This window comes from Coptis chinensis, chromosome 4, assembly GCF_015680905.1.
Source record: "Coptis chinensis isolate HL-2020 chromosome 4, ASM1568090v1, whole genome shotgun sequence".
Taxonomy (NCBI): Eukaryota; Viridiplantae; Streptophyta; class Magnoliopsida; order Ranunculales; family Ranunculaceae; genus Coptis; species Coptis chinensis.
In genome coordinates this window covers 15,608,938-15,632,003 of record NC_141459.1, presented here as the reverse complement: position 1 = coordinate 15,632,003, position 23,066 = coordinate 15,608,938, and the positions used below count along the sequence as shown (strand labels likewise).

Here is a 23,066-nt window from a genome sequence, read left to right as displayed (position 1 = left end):
AGTATTGGTATACTCATTGAAATTAGATTTCTATTGGTCAGCATTTTTTTTTTGGATTGGCAAGAGGATGCATCTACAACATAAATATACATGTAAATTCTTCTACAGTTATAACAGGGCATAAACGGAGACTTCATTCATATTAACCAAACTTTACTTAAAACATGCTACATCAACTCATCAATAATATACATCTTAAGTTCCATTTCTTACATGTGAAACAAACTTTGAATTCATCCAACAACTGCGTGCTGAACTATTACAGCTACGGTGATCTCCAGTCCTAATCAGTCCATACCCTCTGAATCACATTGCTAAAAAAAATCTCGGTTTAGTTGGTAGGGAATGGGCGCACACACAATAAGTTAATAACATCAGAGGCTACAGACGCGATGTTATATCTACTTGACCAAGAAATGGGTAATCTGTGTAGCCTACAACAGAGTCCTGGGTATAAAATGTGGCCCTGATATACCTGTTTAAGGGTGCATTCACCTTAAATCTCAAAACTAAGTCTGGATTAGATATAAACTGTCGACCATATGATACTAGATCCGCGTCCCCATTTGCCAAAGCTTCCATACCCAGCTCCCTTGTGAACCCGCCACTGCAAACAAATGTACCCTCGTATGCTTTTCTCCATGTCCTCATCATCCTTGATTCTTCTTCTTCAGTTCCATGACGACCTGATTCTGTCTGCCCATAAGCTGTGTACCGAGGCTGTGTCACGTGCAGGTATGCGAGCTTCATACCAAAGTCCTGCTGGAGTTTATTAAGGTACTTGATTACGGTTAGGCCGAGGTTTAATGGGTCAGAATCCATAGCTTCTAAATGGTCTATTGCGGGTGAGATTCGGACCCCAACCAGGTCTGGACCGATGGCTGCAGCTACAGCCTGGGTTACCCATATCAAGAACTTGCACCGGTTTGCTACAGATCCACCATATTCATCGGTTCTGTCATTGATTCCATCCTTCATGAATTGGTCAAGAAGATAGCCATGGGCCCCATGTATTTCAATGCCATCAAAACCTGTACGTAAATACTACGTAATAAGAAAGTCTCAGTTGAATAAGTTTTTTTTTCATTCAAAATTCCTACCCATCACAAGCAAAACCAGACAATTGCTTCCACCAGCACATCAGGAACTTGCTAATTATTGGGCATCCACATACTTTATAAAAGTCAGTCCCCACTCCCCACCACCCCCATCTTACGATTATGACATGAAAGCTAGAGGTAAAAGTGTAAAACTATACGATTATGATTTATGAATCTTTATATACTAACCAGCTTCTATGGCATTCAAGGCGGCTTGACGATAATGATCTACAATATCTTGTATTTCATGAGTCTCAAGGGGACGAGGAAGACTATAATTCGCATATGTTCCATCTGGCATGAGTGCTTTCCACCTTCCGGATATAGGTTTGCCTGTTGAAGAAATTGGTGCACCAGTCCCACCCGGTTGAAGCACTGAAATAAACACAAGTAACAATACTTAATGATACTTGGCAAAGCATTTTGAACAGCAATTAACTCGGAACATTGACCACCTGACAGGCTGATATAGGTCCATGGTACACAAGTAACACAACTCAAAAGGTAATTTTCATTAACAAACCATTATCCCATACATACTGGTTGGTAAATTAGCTCAAACAAACTGATATGGATTGAAAATTCAGAAACATCCATATCACAATTTTAACTAACTTCCATCTCATATGCCTTAATTAGTATATCTATCATAAGTCGTGCGTTAAGAGAATTTTGAACATTTGGTTCAATGTTTCTAGCATACCATGATGTGAGGCACGGCCAACGTGCCAAAGTTGACAGAATATGACACTCCCTTCAGCATGTACGGCATCAACAACCTTCTTCCATGCCTCTATCTGCTCCTTCGTGTAAATCCCAGGGACACGAGGAAACCTGATGCCACCATCACACATTAGTCCTCAAAATTATACATTTATACATCAAATTCCTACCTTCTAATAAATTGAAGCTCTTGGGTTGGATAACTAGTTTTTGGAACCTGAAAAACCAAACCATGGCCTTTCTTAGCACACCATGTGTGTCAGTAATGCACCATGGAATATTGGAGTGCCCTACAAAAATACGCGCCACCACAACAAATGGGGTGGGGCTGGGACGTTCATAACTCATAAAAATACCGTACTACTAGTCCAACGAAGAAAATATCTCTGACCTCATGAGTCATGACTCATGTAGTGACTTGGCCCACAAGTCACAACATAGAACTATATAGAAGCAGGAATCTGGGACAATTATTATTGGGCCCAGAAAGTGGGATGAGGGCCCAATGAAAGCAAGACTTACAAAAAGGCAAAGAAAATAATTACCCGGCTGCGGTTGGAGAGATAGTGGTGCCTTCAGTGATCAAGAATCCACTTTTAGTAGCTCTTTGCTTATAATACTCGACCATACCAGCTCCGGGAATTCCATTCAAAGCCCTGCATCTGGTCATGGGTGCAAGAACTACCCTGTACAACAAAGCAATAGTTAGAAAAATACAAGGACGTATTCATAAGAATAATGCACATATGTACAACAAAATCCTCTATATTATAATTAATTAGGTAAACTTAATAAGAATCTAATTAGTCTGTCTTTTCTTATAATATTTTTAATAATAAAGAAGAATTACCAAAAAAAAAAGTTGTTGGGACCAAGTCTGAAATTGACTTTGTTGACCTATACTTTGTTTGGCAATCTGAGGAATTCTGTCTTTAAATAAAAATAATCTTAGAAATAAACAATAATATATTCCATTTTGACCAATCAAGATGCTGGTGCCTGTAGACCTCCAACAAAGAACAAATTCAATAAAACTTATGCCTGACTATTCAAGGTTTCAGAAAAAAGAAAAAAAGTTTCAAGTACAAGTATCACTACATATTAAAGATCTAGATTCCGAACAAAAGAAACAGTCATATAGAACTTGAAAACTTGTCAAGTCATCTAAGCCATCAATAAGTTTTCTAAAGATTTATAATCCTGTATGGATCTTGAAATTGAACACTGAACAGCTACAAGCAAGATCGACTAGAGCTGATCATTATATTTTATATCACATGCACTTCTAGGCCACACACCAAATGTGCTTACTGCCTAGTAAACATCGGGCAAATATAAACCATTTCTCTAACAAGTCCAAAAATGAACTCTAAGAATATCCATTAGCAACAAGAATTAAAGTGTTCAGTTAACCATCATTTTAGACTTTTAGTATAAGAACAAGCTAGCAATAAGATTGGAAGAATATGAACATGTTGGTTCTTACCTGTGAGAGAGGTTGAATCTACTCATCTTATAAGGAGAGAAGAGAGTAATATTCTTTTTTTCTGCTGCTGCTGCTGCCATTTGATTGGTTTTCTGATCTCCTGGAAAACTTGGAAAGATAGAAACAACAAAAGTAAGTAAGAGAATGAGAGAGAATGAATGAATATATATTTATAGTGGAGGCATATTGGTCAGTAGGAAAAGAGAATTCAATGCTTTGATGTATTGGTCGGAGATAATGATCTGCTGTTGTCCGAAACAGCTATACTTCTCCACTTCTTATTAGTTGTCACTCTTTCTGACCGTAGATCTAAAGCTTTTTACATTTGACTTCGCAATTTGAGGTATGACTTTGGTCAGTACAGGAATCTTGGAAGTGTGATTTGTGCGTGCGCCCGTTTGACAAGGATTAATTACAAACGAGGTCCACGCTGTTTCTTTGAAAGACTTAAAACGTGTGGTCGGCTCTATTCTCTTGTGGCTGCTAGTATGCTGTCTCTGAAAAACGTGTTGGAATTTAGAGAGTTTTTGGTATTTACACCCCACTTTATCAGATTATTGGCATTATTTTGACTAATTTCAAGGTATTGGCATTTCTTCATTAATCATATAAAAAATCACCAATGGACAAGAAATTGTCGCGAAAAAATAATGACCACAACAAAGAGTTGCTGCGAGATGACAAATCCATGGAAAATTGTTGTCGGGAGTCTTTTTTTGTTTTAAATTATTTTTTATAGTCATTGCAAAAAAAGTCAATTGTCGCGAGATGGTTGTGTTCACTACAATAGAATTTTTGTTTGTATTAATTATCAAAACTCTTCTTCATCAACTTGATTACAAATCTTTCTTAGAAAGTATAAAAAAATTTGACGCGAGATAGCAAGATTATGTCTCAATTGTATATTTTTTTTCATGGGTTTGGTGTTGTTCTTAGAGTGTATGGAGAAGCTCTAAAGAAAAAGATGAGGTATTTGTATGTCGTGTGTGTTCAAAATTTGAAATGAAAAAAAAAACTAAAAAATCATTCGCAGAGACTCGCTGCTGTAGAATATGGGATATCGCGGCAATTCGATGTTGTGGAATGTGAGATCTCGCGGCAACTCACTACCGTGGAGCTATCGGGCATTCGGATATGTAGTGGTGTAAAAGGACATAAAACGAATAACCATTATTCATGTATCATTTTGTTAGTGGGGTGCCAATCCCATAAAGTAGAGGTGTAAATAACGCAACCCAGTTAGAAATAGGTTTTGATTTCATTAGATGCTTATTAACTCGGTAACTCCTGATATCAACAATACTACATTTTCTATGAGACACGTGATTTCTAGGTGAGTTGAAGTGTGTTGAAGGCAGACCCCTTAGTAGGCGAGAGAGGGGTAGCGCCTAATTGGAGCCTACCTAAGATTTTTTTTGGGGGGGGGGGGGGGGAGCCTTGAAAATGGTTTCAATTTTGGCTGGTTAATCACATACCCATTGTAAAACCCCTATTTTTTTTTTCTACATTATTATTTTACAATATTTAGTATTTTTGGGATTAGATATTTAATGCATAATCAATGTATTAGAAAATTTGGTTTGACATTTATTATAGAAAGAGAAATGAGGGAAAACAAGATAATATTTTTGAAATTTGTATTAAAGGAATTTAGTGTTTTGAATTTTAAATTTTGTGTAGAGATTTTTAATATTTAGAAAGTTTTCAAATAAAGGTGAAACAAAATATTAATATAAGGTATGTAATAAATATAGTACTTATAATAGAGAATAATATTCTATAGTTAGGAATAGAGATATTAGGTAAAATAGAAAATTTCTAAGAGTTAAAAGCATAATATATGGTAGATAATTTCTTTAGAATGGTCTCTGGAAAAAAAGAAGATTTTTTATTAAAAACTAAACACACCAACTAAAACAAAAAAGAAGGAGAAAGGGGCGAATTCGTGCATCTTTTAGCTAGCTTGGGATCGGATTTCTGGCGTAATATTCTATATACTATTTTTCGTGATACAAAAGGTGAGTAGTTATTTTTCTAGCTATTTCACCGAACCTAGAGTTTGTTCTACGTGTATAAAGAAATAATTTTACTGTCCAAGGTCTCCGCTCACTTTTGCTGCTCATTTTCTTCTGTTGTTATTTTTTTTTTCGTCCTGTAGAATTGTTAAAACTTGTTAAACGTTAGTATGTTGATTTGCTTAATTATTGAAACTCTGAAATTGAACTGTTGGAACTCTGAAGTGGTTGTTAATGGCGGCGCGAGCCCAAAAATCGTCACGGGTATTGTTTGAACTTTTATACTGTTGTTGTTTTGGTTGACAGATGATTGGCTGTGGTGGGTGTGTTTGAGTGTTCAGTGGGGCATTGTTGAAGCTTGAAGGGATCGTTAATGGCGGACGATCCAATTTGGAGGAAGGGTTATCAATGTAATTTATCTTTGTAGTAGTTTTGGTTGGTGATAGTTGATTGTAGTGGGTGTGTTTGAGTCTTTGTAGAGTGGGGAAACATTTGAAGCTTGAAATGATTGTTAATGGTAGCGATCGGATCGGATTTGGAGGAAAGGGATCGATGTAATGAATTAAGTTTTTATGTTTATTAAAGTGTTAGGGTTTGTCCAAGGAGTCAAACCATTTGGGATGAGGGTGGGAAGAAGAGGAGTTGGTGGTGTTTGGAACTTGAGCTATTGTCTTTGGTGAGGGCGGCCGAGATCGCGATCCGGTGCTCGATCTCGATAAGAGCTCAAAACTGTAGTTTTAACCCCTTAACAATAATACTTTTAGACCAATTATAATGAGTAATAAATAAGAGTTAATGTTGATTACGAAGTTTTATGTATTTCAGGCTTTGAAGTCAATTATGCGAGAAATGCATCACTTTGGCGAGATAAAGGAGCAAGGGTTGGTTCTTTAAGAAATTCGTGATTAAAAGCCAAGATTCAAGGAGAAAAAGCCTTTAAAAAGCCCAGTCAAAGTCAACGCGGGGAGAAACAACACACAAAAGTCAGCAGAACTTCCGAAGACCGTATCTTTGGGCTCATATCTCAAAATTGGGCCTACCTTATATCAAAACGACCGGCTTGGAAAGAGCTTTCCAATGGTCTAAGCCTTGACCCAATCAGAGGAGAAAAAAGTGGATAAAAAGCCTTCTGAAGTCAGATCTAATTTGAAAAGGGCCCCGTGAATTTGAAGAGATTGGGTTTTGGGCTTGATTTTCCGGCCCAAAATATGGCTCCTCAGCCCATGCACGAAAATATGGATCTGGTCTCCTCCATTTACACACACAAGACTTAGCTCTTAAGAATAATTAGGTTAGGTAGCAAGTAACCATTAGAGCATAGTTTTAGATCTAGTTTTACATTAAATTAATTAGTTTTATTATCTTGTTTTGAACTTAGTTAATTGAATCATTGTTTTATTATTCATTAGATCAATAAAATAGTTAGTTCTTCATAATTTTGGTTTTGATTTATTTAAGTACTTAGATCTAATTTTGATTCTTAGTTGTTAATCATTTCTTAGTTGTTAATTTAGATTTGAATTATTGTTTAGTCAATTTAGTAAAGTTAGAACCATTATATGATGTCTTGTTTGAATTCCATGAGAAATGATAGTTTTATGAATCAAGACTAAACCTCCATTAGAGGGATTTGATGAAGCCTTGATGAAATTTGATTGTGTAGTGTAGAATCATTGTAAGAGTCTATTCCACTCTAGAAGGTAGTTGATTCGCCATGAAAATGGGTAGAACTTCCTCACATGCTAGTCATTAGTTGGTAGATATTGCCATGAATGATTAGGGATTAGAACACTCAATTTTTATCGTAAGAACATAAGAATTTGATTACAACAATCTATACTAGTTTATTAAGTTGGATTCAAGGTGGATTCATCCCCCGATTCTTTATCTAGATTCAAACCTTAGTATTTTCCGTCATTTCGTTATTTGTATCTTGTTAGTTGAATTCACATCGTAGTATAAATTCCCACCATTACTCTCATTAACTTTGGCTAGGGCTAATAATATATAGAAAACTTTGAATGCTAAATAACTAGGAGTGGAACGAATATTTTACTCCACTCTATTTTGATAGATTCGAGAGTAGAAATCTTTGATAAATTAGTCTTCGTAAAGTTTTAGTTTTACTTGCGTTTGAATTTCATTGTTTATTTGTAGGTAGAAATATCATTTTTACGTTTTATCAGTCTCACTTCCAGTTTAGGTGATCGGTTGGGCTTGGGTCGGAACAACTTAGTTTGTTTCTTTGGGTCGATTTCAATTCTATTTTGTTTGGGCTGGGTTTATATGACTTAAAGGGTCAGGTTGAGTCTTTACATTTGTTTAAACTTTTGGACCAGGTTATAAAAGCTTGGGCCTTGGTTTTTGGGTTTTGTTTTGGTTAGTTGGATTTGGACCATGGGTTGAAGTGTTTTACATACGGGTTTGCGTCAAGACCTGTTTGGATGAATGATAAGTGCTCAAAAAGTGCTATTTAACCCTCGATTATGCCTCTTGTTTAGCCATCTTAGTGAACTAATAGTGTTTATAAGTTGTGTTTTAAGATTCTACAAGGTGAAAAAAGAGAGTTTTGTAGAATATTAGAAAATGGGGTAAAAGCGAAGCAATTGAACATTAAGGATCACATGGGAGGCCCGTGGACAATCATGAAGAAGGCCAAGGAATTGGAGCTGTTAAAGATGCGATTTAGACCTATTTTAAAGTCTATTTGGAAGCCCAAGGCCAAAGGATTATTTGTTTGGACCAAAGCCATAAAAGAGGATAGAAGGATAAAGCGAGAAGAGAAAATGGCTTATGCAAATGCGGGACGATGTATCGAGCGTCAGACGCATTGAGTGCGTCTGGGGGCGATAGATCGAAAGTGTCGAGACGCATTGATTAAGTCTGGGACGCATGAATAATGCGTCGTCGGGCGCATGAATCGATTTCTTGTAGCCAATTCCTTCTAAGTTTTGAAGGCGAAGTCGGACTCTGGAAGAAGTCTATTTGTATTAGGAAACAAATGGCGGTTTGGAATGCTTCTAGAGCTCATTGTAACCCTATAAATAGAGGACCTAAGTGCCTCATGTAATTTTGGCCAATTCACTTATATTCTTGTCTCGAACTTGAGGAGAGAGAGATTAATAATAAAAGATCGGTTTTAACTAGCTAAGTCTTAATAAATTAGTCTTTCTAGTCTTATGTTCTTCGACTCTTCTTTTTCTCGTTCTTCGTGTTCTTCCTTCTATATGGAAGGCTAATCTTCTCCTTCAAGAGAGGAGATGAAGCCGGTGCTTAAGGTTTAATGATTCTTACGGGTTTATGGTGTTCTTGTCGGGTTAGTTCTTTATGTTTTTAGTTATTAGTTCCATTGCCCACACCAGGGGATGGAAGTATAGATTAAGGTTTTTATTTATTACAATTGAATATCATGCTAGTTTAGGGTTTTATTTATTGCAATTGAATATTTGCTAGTAACATGCTTTTATTTATTGCAATTGAATATAATGCTAGAATAGAGTTTTATTTATTGTAATTGAATATTATACTTATTATTCTCTACTTTTCTTCTAATTGTGTAATCTTGTTTTAGAGTAAAGGGAAGTATTCCTTGTGTTTGCCTTAGATGGTGATTCATTGAATAGCTGCCTTTGCTCACATAAAAGGAAAGAAGATACTAGTAACATGAACATAAGAACAACCTTGAGTAGAGTTAATTGTTAGCGATGTTTCATCCAAGAGGGATCGGGCTTCGCTCGATTGCCGGTTAGTCTACTTGGAGAACAACATGAAGCAAAAGGTCATTGAATCAAAAGCATTGGTGGATTTGAATCTCTTGAACCTATCTCTCTCATATTCTTTCTTCCTATTTCCAATTCTTAGCTTTAGTATAAGTTTAGTTAGTTTAGTTTAGTTTAGCATTAGAATCTACAGTATCTATAATCATAGTTTTTAATCCCTCAAACCCCCTTTCCAGTCCTGTCCTTCATATAAACATACACTTAAAAGTTGAACGATACCCTACTTATCCTTTACTCATTGAGGGATAATTAGGTTTTGATACGCTTCTATTTGTTCAATGATCATCATCTATCTACATCATCCATATACCACATCTACACACACAAAAAGAGGCAGTGTCAATGAACACAGGTTTGGGACTGTTAACTGTTGACCGTTGACTGTTTATTGTATTATATTTTTTATATATTAAATTTTATGGACTAATCCAATGGTAGACATTTATTATAGAAAGAGAAATGAGGGAAAACAAGATAATATTTTTGAAATTTGTATTAAAGGAATTTAGTGTTTTGAATTTTAAATTTTGTGTAGAGATTTTTAATATTTAGAAAGTTTTCAAATAAAGGTGAAACAAAATATTAATATAAGGTATGTAATAAATATAGTACTTATAATAGAGAATAATATTCTATAGTTAGGAATAGAGATATTAGGTAAAATAGAAAATTTCTAAGAGTTAAAAGCATAATATATGGTAGATAATTTCTTTAGAATGGTCTACGAAAAAAAAAAGAATTTTTTTATTAAAAACTAAACACACCAACTAAAACAAAAAAGAAGGAGAAAGGGAATTAATTTGCATCTTTTAGCTAGCTTGGGATCGGTTTGGCGTAATATTCTATATACTATTTTTCGTGATACAAAAGGTGAGTAGTTATTTTTCTAGCTATTTCACCGAACCTAGAGTTTGTTCTACGTGTATAAAGAAATAATTTTACTGTCCAAGGTCTCCGCTCACTTTTGCTGCTCATTTTCTTCTGTTGTTATTTTTTTTTTCGTCCTGTAGAATTGTTAAAACTTGTTAAACGTTAGTATGTTGATTTGCTTAATTATTGAAACTCTGAAATTGAACTGTTGGAACTCTGAAGTGGTTGTTAATGGCGGCGCGAGCCCAAAAATCGTCACGGGTATTGTTTGAACTTTTATACTGTTGTTGTTTTGGTTGACAGATGATTGGTTGTGGTGGGTGTGTTTGAGTGTTCCAGAGTGGGGGCTGTTGAAGCTTGAAGGGATCGTTAATGGCGGACGATCCAATTTGGAGGAAGGGTTATCAATGTAATTTATACTGTAGTAGTTTTGGTTGACTGATAGTTGATTGTAGTGGGTGTGTTTGAGTGCTGTAGAGTGGGGGCTGTTGAAGCTTGAAATGATTGTTAATGGCGGCGCGATCCAGATCCAGTTTGGAGGAAGGGGATCGATGTAATGAATTAAGTTTTTTATGTTTATTAAAGTGTTAGGGTTTGTCCCAAGGAGTCAAACCGCTGGGATGAGGGTGGCGGAAGAGAGGAGTTGGTGGTGGCTGGAACTTGAGCTATTGTGCTGGTGAGGACGACCGAGATCGCGATCCAGTGCTCCCGATCTCTGATAAGAGCTCAAAACTGTAGTTTTAACCCCTTAACAATAATACTTTTAGACCAATTATACGAGTAATAAATAAGAGTTAATGTTGATTACGAGTTTTTATGTATTTCAGGCTTTGAAGTCAATTATGTGCAGAAATGCATCACTTTGGCGAGATAAAGGAGCAAGGGTTGGTTGCTAAGAAATTCTGTGATTAAAAGCCAAGATTCAAGGAGAAAAAGCCTTTAAAAAGCCCAGTCAAAGTCAACGCGGGGAGAAACAACACACAAAAGTCAGCAGAACTTCCGAAGACCGTATCTTTGGGCTCATATCTCAAAATTGGGCCTACCTTATATCAAAACGACCGGCTTGGAAAGAGCTTTCCAATGGTCTAAGCCTTGACCCAATCAGAGGAGAAAAAGTGGATAAAAAGCCTTCTGAAGTCAGATCTAGCTGAAAAGGGCCCTGTGGACTGAAGAGATTGGGTTTTGGGCTTGATTTTCCGGCCCAAAATATGGCTCCTCAGCCCATGCACGAAAATATGGATCTGGTCTCCTCCATTTACACACACAAGACTTAGCTCTTAAGAATAATTAGGTTAGGTAGCAAGTAACCATTAGAGCATAGTTTTAGATCTAGTTTTACATTAAATTAATTAGTTTTTATTATCTTGTTTTGAACTTAGTTAATTGAATCATTGTTTTATTATTCATTAGATCAATAAAATAGTTAGTTCTTCATAATTTTGGTTTTGATTTATTTAAGTACTTAGATCTAATTTTGATTCTTAGTTGTTAATCATTTCTTAGTTGTTAATTTAGATTTGAATTATTGTTTAGTCCAATTTAGTAAAGTTAGAACCATTATATGATGTCTTGTTTGAATTCCATGAGAAATGATAGTTTTATGAATCAAGACTAAACCTCCATTAGAGGGATTTGATGAAGCCTTGATGAAATTTGATTGTGTAGTGTAGAATCATTGTAAGAGTCTATTCCACTCTAGAAGGTAGTTGATTCGCCATGAAAATGGGTAGAACTTCCTCACATGCTAGTCATTAGTTGGTAGATATTGCCATGAATGATTAGGGATTAGAACACTCAATTTTTATCGTAAGAACATAAGAATTTGATTACAACAATCTATACTAGTTTATTAAGTTGGATTCAAGGTGGATTCAATCCCCCCTGATTCTTTATCTAGATTCAAACCTTAGTATTTTCCGTCATTTCGTTATTTGTATCTTGTTAGTTGAATTCACATCGTAGTATAAATTCCCACCATTACTCTCATTAACTTTGGCTAGGGCTAATAATATATAGAAAACTTTGAATGCTAAATAACTAGGAGTGGAACGAATATTTTACTCCACTCTATTTTGATAGATTCGAGAGTAGAAATCTTTGATAAATTAGTCTTCGTAAAGTTTTAGTTTTACTTGCGTTTGAATTTCATTGTTTATTTGTAGGTAGAAATATCATTTTTACGTTTTATCAGTCTCACTTCCAGTTTAGGTGATCGGTTGGGCTTGGGTCGGAACAACTTAGTTTGTTTCTTTGGGTCGATTTCAATTCTATTTTGTTTGGGCTGGGTTTATATGACTTAAAGGGTCAGGTTGAGTCTTTACATTTGTTTAAACTTTTGGACCAGGTTATAAAAGCTTGGGCCTTGGTTTTTGGGTTTTGTTTTGGTTAGTTGGATTTGGACCATGGGTTGAAGTGTTTTACATACGGGTTTGCATCAAGACCTGTTTGGATGAATGATAAGTGCTCAAAAAGTGCTATTTAACCCTCGATTATGCCTCTTGTTTAGCCATCTTAGTGAACTAATAGTGTTTATAAGTTGTGTTTTAAGATTCTACAGGTGAAAAAGAGAGTTTTGTAGAATATTAGAGAAAATGGGGTAAAACGAAGCAATTCGGAGCATTAAGGATCACATGGGAGGCCCGTGGACAATCATGAAGAAGGCCAAGGAATTGGAGCTGTTAAAGATGCGATTTAGACCTATTTTAAAGTCTATTTGGAAGCCCAAGGCCAAAGGATTCGCTGTTTGGACCAAAGCCATAAAAGAGGATAGAAGGATAAAGCGTAAGAGAAAATCGGCTTATGCGTTCGGGGACGTATGTATCGAGCGTCGAGGCGATTGAGTCGTCTGGGACGATAGATCGAAAGTGTCAGGACGCATTGATTAAGTGCGGGGACGATGAATAATGCGTCGACGCATGAATCATTTCTTGTAGCCAATTCCTTCTAAGTTTTGAAGGCGAAGTCGGACTCTGGAAGAAGTCTATTTGTATTAGGAAACAAATGACGGTTTGGAATGCTTCTAGAGCTCATTGTAACCCCTATAAATAGAGGGACCTAAGTGCCTAATGTAATTTGCCAATTCACTTTATATTCTTGTCTCGAACTTTGAGAGAGAGATTAATAATAAAAGATCGGTTTTAACTAGCTAAGTCTTAATAAATTAGTCTTTCTAGTCTTATGTTCTTCGACTCTTTTTTTCGTTCTTCGTGTTCTTCCTTCTATATGGAAGGCTAATCTTCTCCTTCAAGAGAGGAGATGAAGCGGTGCTTAAGGTTTAATGATTCTTCCGGTTTATGGTGTTCTTCAATCGGGTTAGTTCTTTATGTTTTTAGTTATTAGTTCCATTGCCACACCAGGGGGATGGAAGTATAGATAAAGGTTTTATTTATTACAATTGAATATCATGCTAGTTTAGGGTTTTATTTATTGCAATTGAATATTTGCTAGTAACATGCTTTTATTTATTGCAATTGAATATAATGCTAGAATAGAGTTTTATTTATTGTAATTGAATATTATACTATTATTCTCTACTTTTCTTCTAATTGTGTACTGTTTTAGAGTAAGGGAAGTATTCCTTGTGTTTGCCTTAGATGGTGATTCATTGAATAGCTGCCCAAGCTCACATAAAAGGAAAGAAGATACTAGTAACATGAACATAAGAACAACCTTGAGTAGAGTTAATTGTTAACGATGTTTCATCCAAGAGGGGATCGGCACTCGCTCGATTGCCCGATTGTAGTCTACTTGGAGAACAACATGAAGCAAAAGGTCATTGAATCAAAAGCATTGGTGGATTTGAATCTCTTGAACCTATCTCTCTCATATTCTTTCTTCCTATTTCCAATTCTTAGCTTTAGTATAAGTTTAGTTAGTTTAGTTTAGTTTAGCATTAGAATCTACAGTATCTATAATCATAGTTTTTAATCCCTCAAACCCCCTTTTCAGTCCTGTCCTTCATATAAACATACACTTAAAAGTTGAACGATACCCTACTTATCCTTTACTCATTGAGGGATAATTAGGTTTTGATACGCTTCTATTTGTTCAATGATCATCATCTATCTACATCATCCATATACCACATCTACACACACAAAAAGAGGCAGTGTCAATGAACACAGGTTTGGGACTGTTAACTGTTGACCGTTGACTGTTTATTGTATTATATTTTTTATATATTAAATTTTATGGACTAATCCAATGGTAGAATGTTGTGAAAGCCTGTATAAATTGGTTTGTCATTATCTAAGAAAGCTGTGACGTTGATATTGTGCAATTATTGACATGTGATGAAAGTGAAATTTTAAGAGATATGATATTCCTAAAATGCTATAAAAATGTTAGGCGGTATGTTTGGAGCAATTGTGACATTATGTGGTATGTTGTAATTGTTGTTCTGTTAAATAATATGATATGTTAGGATATCTATTAAATGCGATATTTTTGAGAAATAAATATAAACGCTCCATTATTATATCTGTGAAATGCTACTATGAGGTATTATAGTATTTGTGGATATTTCCCAAGAAATTGTGGTTTAGTGCAATATATTTTATTTGGCACGTGAAATAATGAAAATAAGATGTATTGTGATATTTTCAAATATCGTGACTTAGTGCAATAATTTATTTGGCATGTGATAGAGTGAAATGATTATGAGATATAGATGTATGATACCTTAATAAATTACGTAACGAAAATCCTAGAACCTAGCTGCCACAACTCATGTGATTGGCCCTTGTATAGGGCGTATGTGATATGATTGGCCCTTTTGCAGGGTGTATGAGATGTTGATTGACCCTTGTGTAAGGAAGTCATAGCCGACTAGTTGCTTGATTATCTCGTTCGCAAATTCAGAACGAGAAGCGCGATATTTTATGCCGAATAGTGGTAGTACTCACATAATGGCGTTCGTGTGAGGGTTACTTGGTATGCGATATCCTGCTTAGGGTAATTACGCATGGAGTGGTTCATTACGTGAGGGGAGGCATGTGGATGTACATGTTCGGTGTTGGAAAGTGATTGTGGTAGCTAGGGAAACTAGGTAAAACATAGAGATGACGTGATTCAAGAGACACTCGAATAAACTCTAAACAACAATTGGGATGATATATCAAAGTGTACGTTAAATCTATAATAAATGATTTATTGTGGTTGTGAAATTGGTCATTAAGATTGTTTTGTTGGTTCAATGAGATGATTAGAATTAAGTATATGATATGTTTGTTTTATTATAATTTATGTTGCATTCACAATAGTTTTGCAGAAGGGTGGGTTGAATTGATTATTTATGCAGGTGTGACTCACTTTGCATGTGATCAGGCCTGCACCAGTGTAAGTATAAAGTAAGTTTTAGTTTTATTATTTTATTATTAGATGTAGTTGATCTAGTACAGTTTGAAGCTAAGGCACCTCGGTGGAGGAATGACTAAATTAATGCCTTATTATTATTGAATTGGAAGCTAAGACGTCTTAGTAGAGGAATTACCTACTTTAGTTACTTTACTTAAAAATGGTGTATTATTCGGTCGATGTTAAGGCGCCTTGGTGGAGGAACTAACTGTCTTATTGATTGTGTATATATATGTATAAATATGATTTGTATTTTAGGGCTACTCATACCAGTATTGTTTATAATGCTGACCCAATTTGCATGTTTGCTTATCGGGTGTGTTCATAAAATGAACATAGTCGATAAGTCTTGACAGGATTAATGTTGAAGAAGGTTGATTGCTGCTTGTGGTTTGCGTTAGCGTCTCATTACAGAATATATTTTGTTTTCTCTTGAGGTGCAATAGATTTTCAGTTGAGACAATGTTTTTGTATTTTCAGTTGTAATTATAATTGAAACGATGTTTAAGGGGAAGTTTGTAACTTAATCATATTTGAGAATTTTTGTAATGTATATGACTTTTGTTTTTGTTTTTTTTTTTTTAAATTTTATTGGTTTCAAATTATTGGAATAATCAAACGGATAATGGGTTTTTGGAAGTTGAGAGTGCATCACACCTCCAAAATCGAAGAGTCGGGAACAAATATTTTTTTTTCGATTTTGTCGAAATTCGGGGTGTGACACCCATTGACATGTGCTCAGGTTGCGTATATATGGGTGAACCTTAGGCGGGTTGGGTTGAGGCTTAACCCGAGTCCAACCTGAGTTTCTTTCAACCTGAGCCTCGGACCAAGCCCTAATCGGTCATTAAATATTTAGTCCAACCCTAGCTCGACCAAAATATGTTAACCCAAGAACAACTCGGGTTGGTAAAGCTTCTCATGTTTTTTTTTTTTTTTTTTTTTTTTTTTTTTTTTTTTTTTGTTTTTTAAATTAGGAGGTAAATAACAACGAAATTGCAATCTTTAAACGAAATCAAAGAGATTTGATTATTTGAATGAGAAACTAACCCAATTGATTCCATTATTCTATTTAAAATGGATGTTCTCAACCTTATTTTTGACAATAATAGAAGAAATGAAAAATATACGTATATATATGTGAACAGGCTCAGGTTGTTTTTAGTTATTTGATATTCTAACCCGAGCCCAACCCAAAACTGAGTCGGGCTTTGATTTTGCAAAACCAAACCCAGACCATTAATCTGAAATGTTAGCCTAAGACCAACAAAAGTTGGGTTTTAGTCCATCGGGTTTGGGTTAACCCGACCCAAGTTCCACCCTTATGCCCATATTATTCTATTTTATCCCCCAAACTGGTCATTGGGTCATTTTGAATATAAGTTTGACCTGTGAACAAGGGCTTAATTTCAAAGTTAATACTTTAAAAAAGGTCATTGAGCCTATTTATGTTTTGAAAAATAGTGAACCCGTATAATATATGAAAATAAAAATGTTTGTAATCGATTTATGACAAGAAAAAAAACATTTATGTTCAAAGTAACAAACCTAAACATTTAACTCAAGAAAGGTTATTCATCGTTAAAGAAATATACATGACATATGCTAAAGCCCCAGATGTATGTGTTTTTTCAAAAAATAAAAATAAAATACCTTGATAGATTGAAAAGTTGAATCTGCATCCACAAGACCTACACTGCTTTCAGAAGCCCCATCAAGAGCAAAAAAATTTAGAACCTAGTTAAAACTTACAAAAATTCTATATGAACAAACTGACCTAGCAGTGTAACATTTATGTTGCAGTGGGAGTTAACAATGCAACATTCATGTTGCAGAAGTAAATAGTGGGATTTGATAGTACAACATCCATGTTGCAGAGTTAGATTTGATAGTGCAACACCCATGTTACAGAGATAAATAGTGCGATTTGACAGTGCAACATCCATGTTGTAGAGGTCAACAATGCAATATAGCAATGAGAGTTGACACTACAACATCCATGTGATAATGGTAATTGACACTGCAACATGAATGTTGCACTGCCACGTCAGTTTGTTCACAATAGTTTGTTCAAAATTGTTTGTTTATATAGAACAACTCAAAAGTAAAGAGCCCTAAGTCCTGAACTTGACCAGACACAGGATAAGAGGAAGCGCAGGCATCTTGCCTATATAAAAAGAAGAGGAATTACGTCTGACCTGATTCAAGTCTCCCCCCAGCAGAGAGAACTTGATACGTAGGCAGTTCGTCCAAACGAACTCGATCAAACCCAATCAATCAACCCATCTCCCTCGAATTACCTGCATTAGTAAGGTTAACCAAATACAACCTTTACAACATCCATAATCAGTCCCAATATCTTGTTTTCTTTAGAGTTTGGATCTTCTATGACTTTCATACTAGAGATCAAATGCATTTTTAGTCTGATCGGACTTGTCCCTTTCTGAAAAAATTACATTTTGAATCACTCGAAACACAAACTGAGAAAGCTGCGATAGAGACAAAAGTTTCCACAAACCAACACACGTGATAATAGGATTGAACTTATGATACATTGATACCTAAGACATACTCAATTCTAACGACCATGTTTATGTTAAATACTCGTTGTAAAGAATGTACTCACTATAGTGTAGCTGATATAACAACTTTGAGAAATCACAATTCCTTGGGCAAGACATGAGACTCTGTATTGATCAAATTATATTACTAATTTTGTTCTTGGTATTTGGTAAAAATGTTTTCTCATCATCCACGAGTTCTTTTATAGTCTAGTTTCAGAATAACTCCGGGTTTATGAAGAAGAAGAATGCGAAAAGAAACTTTCACTCAAAACAGATGGTTGAGGTAATTAGTCAAGTTTTCTCAAAATGGCCGATACTGCATACTAGAGGACTAGGAGAGCACATATGGGCAATCCTTCCCTACGCCATTGTATGTATGGTCAATATGGTGTGCTCGAAATGAAATCATTTTCAGAAATGGGACACGTACTTTGCATCAACAAGGTGATTAACAAAATCAAGGGAAGTGTTTGGGCATGGTTTTCCATGAAAGAAAACACCTTTGCAGCTCGTCTAGATCACCACTTTTCGGATTTGGTTTTTAACTGGACAAGGATCATTGATAACCAGTGGTAATGTGTCCTTTTGTAGTGGTGTATAATCTGTGAGGCTCTCACTTACACTATTTTTCACTAACATGGAGAGCCAGTACAAAATTGTAACACAACCCTATTTTACCTTATATATAATATAACATTTTTTACTAAAAAAAATAAAAATAAAAAATAGACTAGATGCTTTCGGGGACCATGCAGTACATTGTAGACATTTTTCAGGTTTCAAATATCGACATGATCATGTCAGAGATATTTTATGTGATTCGTTTTGGAGGGCTGGGGTACAAGTAAAGAAGGAGGCTCCTGTGAATTTTCTCACTGATCCGAATGAGGAGAGATCGACACTTCGGCCTGCAGATGTATTGATCTACAGTTGGTATGAGGGGAGGCATGCGTGTGTTGATGTAACTGGAGCCTCCCCATTGGTAGGGCTTGAGAATGGAATCTTTGGAGGTGGGAGAAACAGCTAATAGAGCAGCGACAGAGAAAATTGAGAAACACGAGAAGGCTTGTAGAGCTAACTAGCATTGTTTCATTCCTTTCAGTTTTGACACTTTTGGTTTTTTGGCACAACAGTCTGTTGAGCTCCTTAAAAGATTGGAGAAAGTTATGAACTACAACGTAATGACAATTGGTTTTAACAAGTTTGTTTTTAGGAGGATAGGATTTGCTATTCAGAAAGGACTTGCGGCGCAGCTTGTTGTACGCTTGTCCTAATTATTTGTAAAACTCGTTATCATTATTAATAGAATTTTCACTTCAAAAAAAAAATGTCATTAATTTTTTTTTTGCCTCTATTGAAAATACCCCAAATTAATTTGGGAGATTCCATTGGATTGAGGTGGTTATTGGGGTATGACAAAAACTTAAGTTAGTTATGGGCATAGTACAAAATGCCGCGATATATATCGGTTTTGCAGCTAACCAGCCATAAAAAATCACTGATATATGCCATGGTATGGGAAACTCAATTTATCTGGAAAAAATCATGGTAAATTGCGATATTTATGCATATTATCTAAATTACTGCGATACATTGGTTTCTATTGGATCAATTCAATCGTCTATTTGGGAGACCGCAAGTATTGAATTGCTAACCCACCGGTTCGTCTTCTTCCTCCACCTCCTTCTAAAATCCAAAATTTTCATCAATTTATTATACCATTCCACCTCCATTTTGCCACAAGGGGACAACGAGTAGAAATACGATCTCTTCCTAAGATCAAGGATAATGTCAAAGATGTGATGTGTTTACTACTGAACTGATAGTTTTCTTTCTCTTCTTTACCTCTTTACCTATTTGTGACATTTTGACTGTTAGGGCATCACCAATGTAGGCCACTAAAACCCAGGCCCATGCCATGTTTTTAAAGGGCCACGTTGGATTAATCAGGTCCATTTGAAGGAGCTAAAACTCTAAAAAAGACTGTCTCATGCATTTTTTCTCTCTTCAATTGCAAATTTTCCATTTGCATTTTTCCGATCTTTCAAGTCTTTCATCAAGTGAAGATGTGAAACTTTTAATTATTGCATTAGACTCCGATAGATTTCGATTTGTGTTTGCATGTTTCTTCCTTTGATCTTTCTCCGCTTTACATTCGATTGGTCTCTCTTTTGCCGTCGAAGTTTCTACTAGCATTGGATCAAAGTAAGAGTCTGTGGATCCCAGAGTAGTGGGATTGGATGATGAAGAATCTCCTTCATTTAGTTCAATGGTAACTCTCAACTTATTTGATTTGTTGGTACTTTCATTCTTCGTCATCAACTGATTCCATTTTGGAGTAGTTTTCAAAATCTCCCAACAAGTATCGAACTTAAATTGTGTTCCTTGAACATTAGCGGAAACACGTTTTGCCTCTATGATCTAGATAGTATGAAAAAAAAACACAAAAGAATTGTCTAATGATTAATATTATGCCTTGATAGTAAAAGCAAACAAACTACCATAATGACAAAAAAAATACACTATGAGTAATATAACGTGCCCAAACGAACAAACAAATCAAACAAATATAGGATTGCTCCCATTGAGTGAATATCTCTTGTTGGACATTCTTATCGCACAGAATAGATACACTTTAAGACTTGCACACAAAACCAAACTGAAGCAACTCAGCAGGGTATAGCTGTTGAGTATAAGGTCTAAGATGTCTTCCCTATCTCGTTTTCTTACTGCTATTTTTAAACATAAAACATGTGATTTTAGGGACCGACATCGAGATTTTGACCATTCGCTTCCATCAGTACTCGACATTATCACATTTATATGTCTCATTATAAAATCTCAATAATTCTCTCTCAACATATTAACAAAGCTAATAGCCAAACATTTCACGTCTGAGGATTATTGTTGATCCGAACAAACAAATATAGGATTGCTCCCCTTGAGTGAATATCTCTTGTTGGACATTTCATCAAAGACATTTACACATACTATATAAATTCAAGCAAACAAATGCCTGACCCGATTTTGCATGGTCATCCCACTTTGATGTATTGCTTCTAATTGACTGAGAAATCCGCAAAACTTGTTGACTGCGAGTTGAATTACACCCCATCAATCACTTATCCCCTTCGAACTTTGACCGGTTTGGTAATTCAAAATATCATGAAACGCATCCAGTGCCCGCTCCCAAAGCCTTTTTCCAGTTTGGCATATTCCAACAACCGAATCCTCACCAATAGCCACCCATGCTTTGCACAATGCCTCATCTTCTTCCAATGAAAAATTCGGACCCCTCCTTCCAACATTAATTGATCATGAAGCTGCCATTACGAGTAGTGAGGAAATTTGTGTTGAATTAATGGCATAGTGGTGGTGAACGGAGTGCTTGTGAAGGTTGGTTTTTGTGAGGCCAGAATATATCCGTTGGGGTTTTGCAAAACCAAAAAAATGAACTAGTGGAAGTGAAGGGCAGTCACGTTTTCTGATCACGTGCGAATGGACTTGGGCTTCAGCTCCTCCAAAATCATAATAGAAATAGAGAGAGATATCCAGGGTTATAAATTTGGGGGCCCATTTAGGGGCTATGTTGGAGGCTGATTTTTTTGTTAGTCCTTCAAATTTGAAGTTCAAGGCCCAGATCCAGGCCCCATTGGTGATGCCCTTAGATAGTAGACTTATGTTGGGTTTGGATTTTGGTACTGAAACCATTTTGGTTCAATTTGAATATTTGATCTCTTCCACTTTTTTTTTCCTCTCATCTCAAATCCACTTTTTACCCCTCACCTAAAAAAATGCTAAAAAACGCCCAGCTCCACTAGAACAACCCCCTTCTCCTTCTTTTTCTTCTGAAGAAACTCAAAAACAAGAAGAATCTCCCGAAGAAGAAGAAACACAAAACCCATCTTCAAACAAACCCAAGTCTGACAAACAAGACTCAGACTCAGAAGAAGTTGACTCTGAAAACAAGTCTGACTCTGGTGGGTCTGGCTCAGGTGGTTCTGAGTCAGATGATGATGATGTACCAGGTAAACACATGCTTGCACCTCATACTACTACTGAAACTACTACTACTACTGTGAAACCCATTTCTTCAAAACCCATGACTACTAATTCCTCCTCAAGAGTGGTGTATATCTATTGATTTCATATCAAAATTCCAAACTTCCCTCATCTCATTTTACCGACCTTGGACATATGATATATACCAAATATATAAGAAAAAGAGATGTCTGATAAATTGCTCTGGTACAAAATTTTGTACTATGGTTATGGGTATGGGAGTGTTTTTTATGGGTGTGTCCAAGATAACTCCAAAATAAAACAAATGTAAGTCAAATTTCTAGTTATTGAGGACCAACATTCGACTGAATAGTAGAAGTCAAGTAAAGAACTGGATTGCTTAATAACAGTTTGAAGCTTAATTTGAAGTAATGCCCTTGAACAAGAAAGATAACAACAATTAATATATGAAAACTAACTGTTGAATTCTATGTTAGTGGTGATGCTAGGAGAGTTGTGACATTGATATATTAGAGAAACTAAGAAGAAGAACAGAGATGACTAGAGATTGATTAGGGTTAGAGAGTTCTTGTATTTTAGATAGTGTTCTCTACCCAGAGTTACATACTTATACTAAAACTAAAACATGATAATAGAAACTACTAGATATGGATGTCTACACTTATAGAAACATGAGACTTTCTATATTGGACATATTCTAATACTGACACATTCTAACACTCCCCCCAAGTTGTAATTACACAAACTATGCAAATTACAGCTTAGATTACAAAAAACAAAAGATAAGAATACTGCTCCCCCTTTCGCATAGAACTGTCTTTAGTTGAAGAACTCAAACAACTGTTGAGACGTTCTGGAGGTGAAACTATCGATGTAGGCAATGACCTAACCTGAATACTGAAGGTGTACCACAGTCACAAACTAAAATCATAACACTGGTTTAGTGGTGCGCTGCTTGGTTACTACTCACTCCATTCGTTGTTATGACTGTCATAATATAAATTGAAAACAATAACACTGACTTGATGTGCGCTTCTTGGCTGCTACTATCAATATCACTATTAATGTTAACAAAATACTATTATGGGTACTCTTGAATATTAAATACTGAATACTGGTGCAGTTATAATTTGATCAAGCTAACGAATCTC

At 35.7% G+C, this 23,066-nt stretch overlaps 1 protein-coding gene across 2 annotated transcripts; it reads right to left on the bottom strand.

Annotated features, from left to right (window-relative positions):
- Positions 1-116: 116 nt before the first annotated feature.
- On the bottom strand, positions 117-3,558 carry OPR3 (oxophytodienoate-reductase 3). Of its 2 annotated transcripts, XM_086607105.1 has the most exons (5): positions 3,310-3,558; positions 2,369-2,509; positions 1,804-1,934; positions 1,290-1,475; positions 117-1,031 (listed from the first exon to the last, which is right to left on the bottom strand). In XM_086607105.1, exons 1-5 carry the CDS (start codon positions 3,387-3,389, stop codon positions 382-384), a joined length of 1,188 nt encoding a protein of 395 aa, XP_086463231.1. In that variant the 5' UTR covers positions 3,390-3,558; the 3' UTR covers positions 117-381. The 2 variants fall into 2 exon arrangements, with proteins under 2 accessions (XP_086463231.1, XP_086463232.1); XM_086607106.1 differs by lacking the exon at positions 3,310-3,558 and having other exon boundaries at positions 1,804-2,040; positions 2,369-2,499.
- Positions 3,559-23,066: the final 19,508 nt, after the last annotated feature.

Excerpts from the sequence above, each read along its gene's own strand:
- OPR3 (XM_086607105.1), bottom strand. The coding sequence starts at position 3,389 with ATGGCAGCAGCAGCAGCAGAAAAAAAGAATATTACTCTCTTCTCTCCT. Across the intron at positions 1,935-2,368 it reads ATCTCTCCAACCGCAGCCGG|GTTTCCTCGTGTCCCTGGGA; the intron begins GTAATTATTTTC and ends TGGTGGCATCAG. Across the intron at positions 1,476-1,803 it reads TGGCCGTGCCTCACATCATG|TGCTTCAACCGGGTGGGACT; the intron begins GTATGCTAGAAA and ends TGTTTATTTCAG.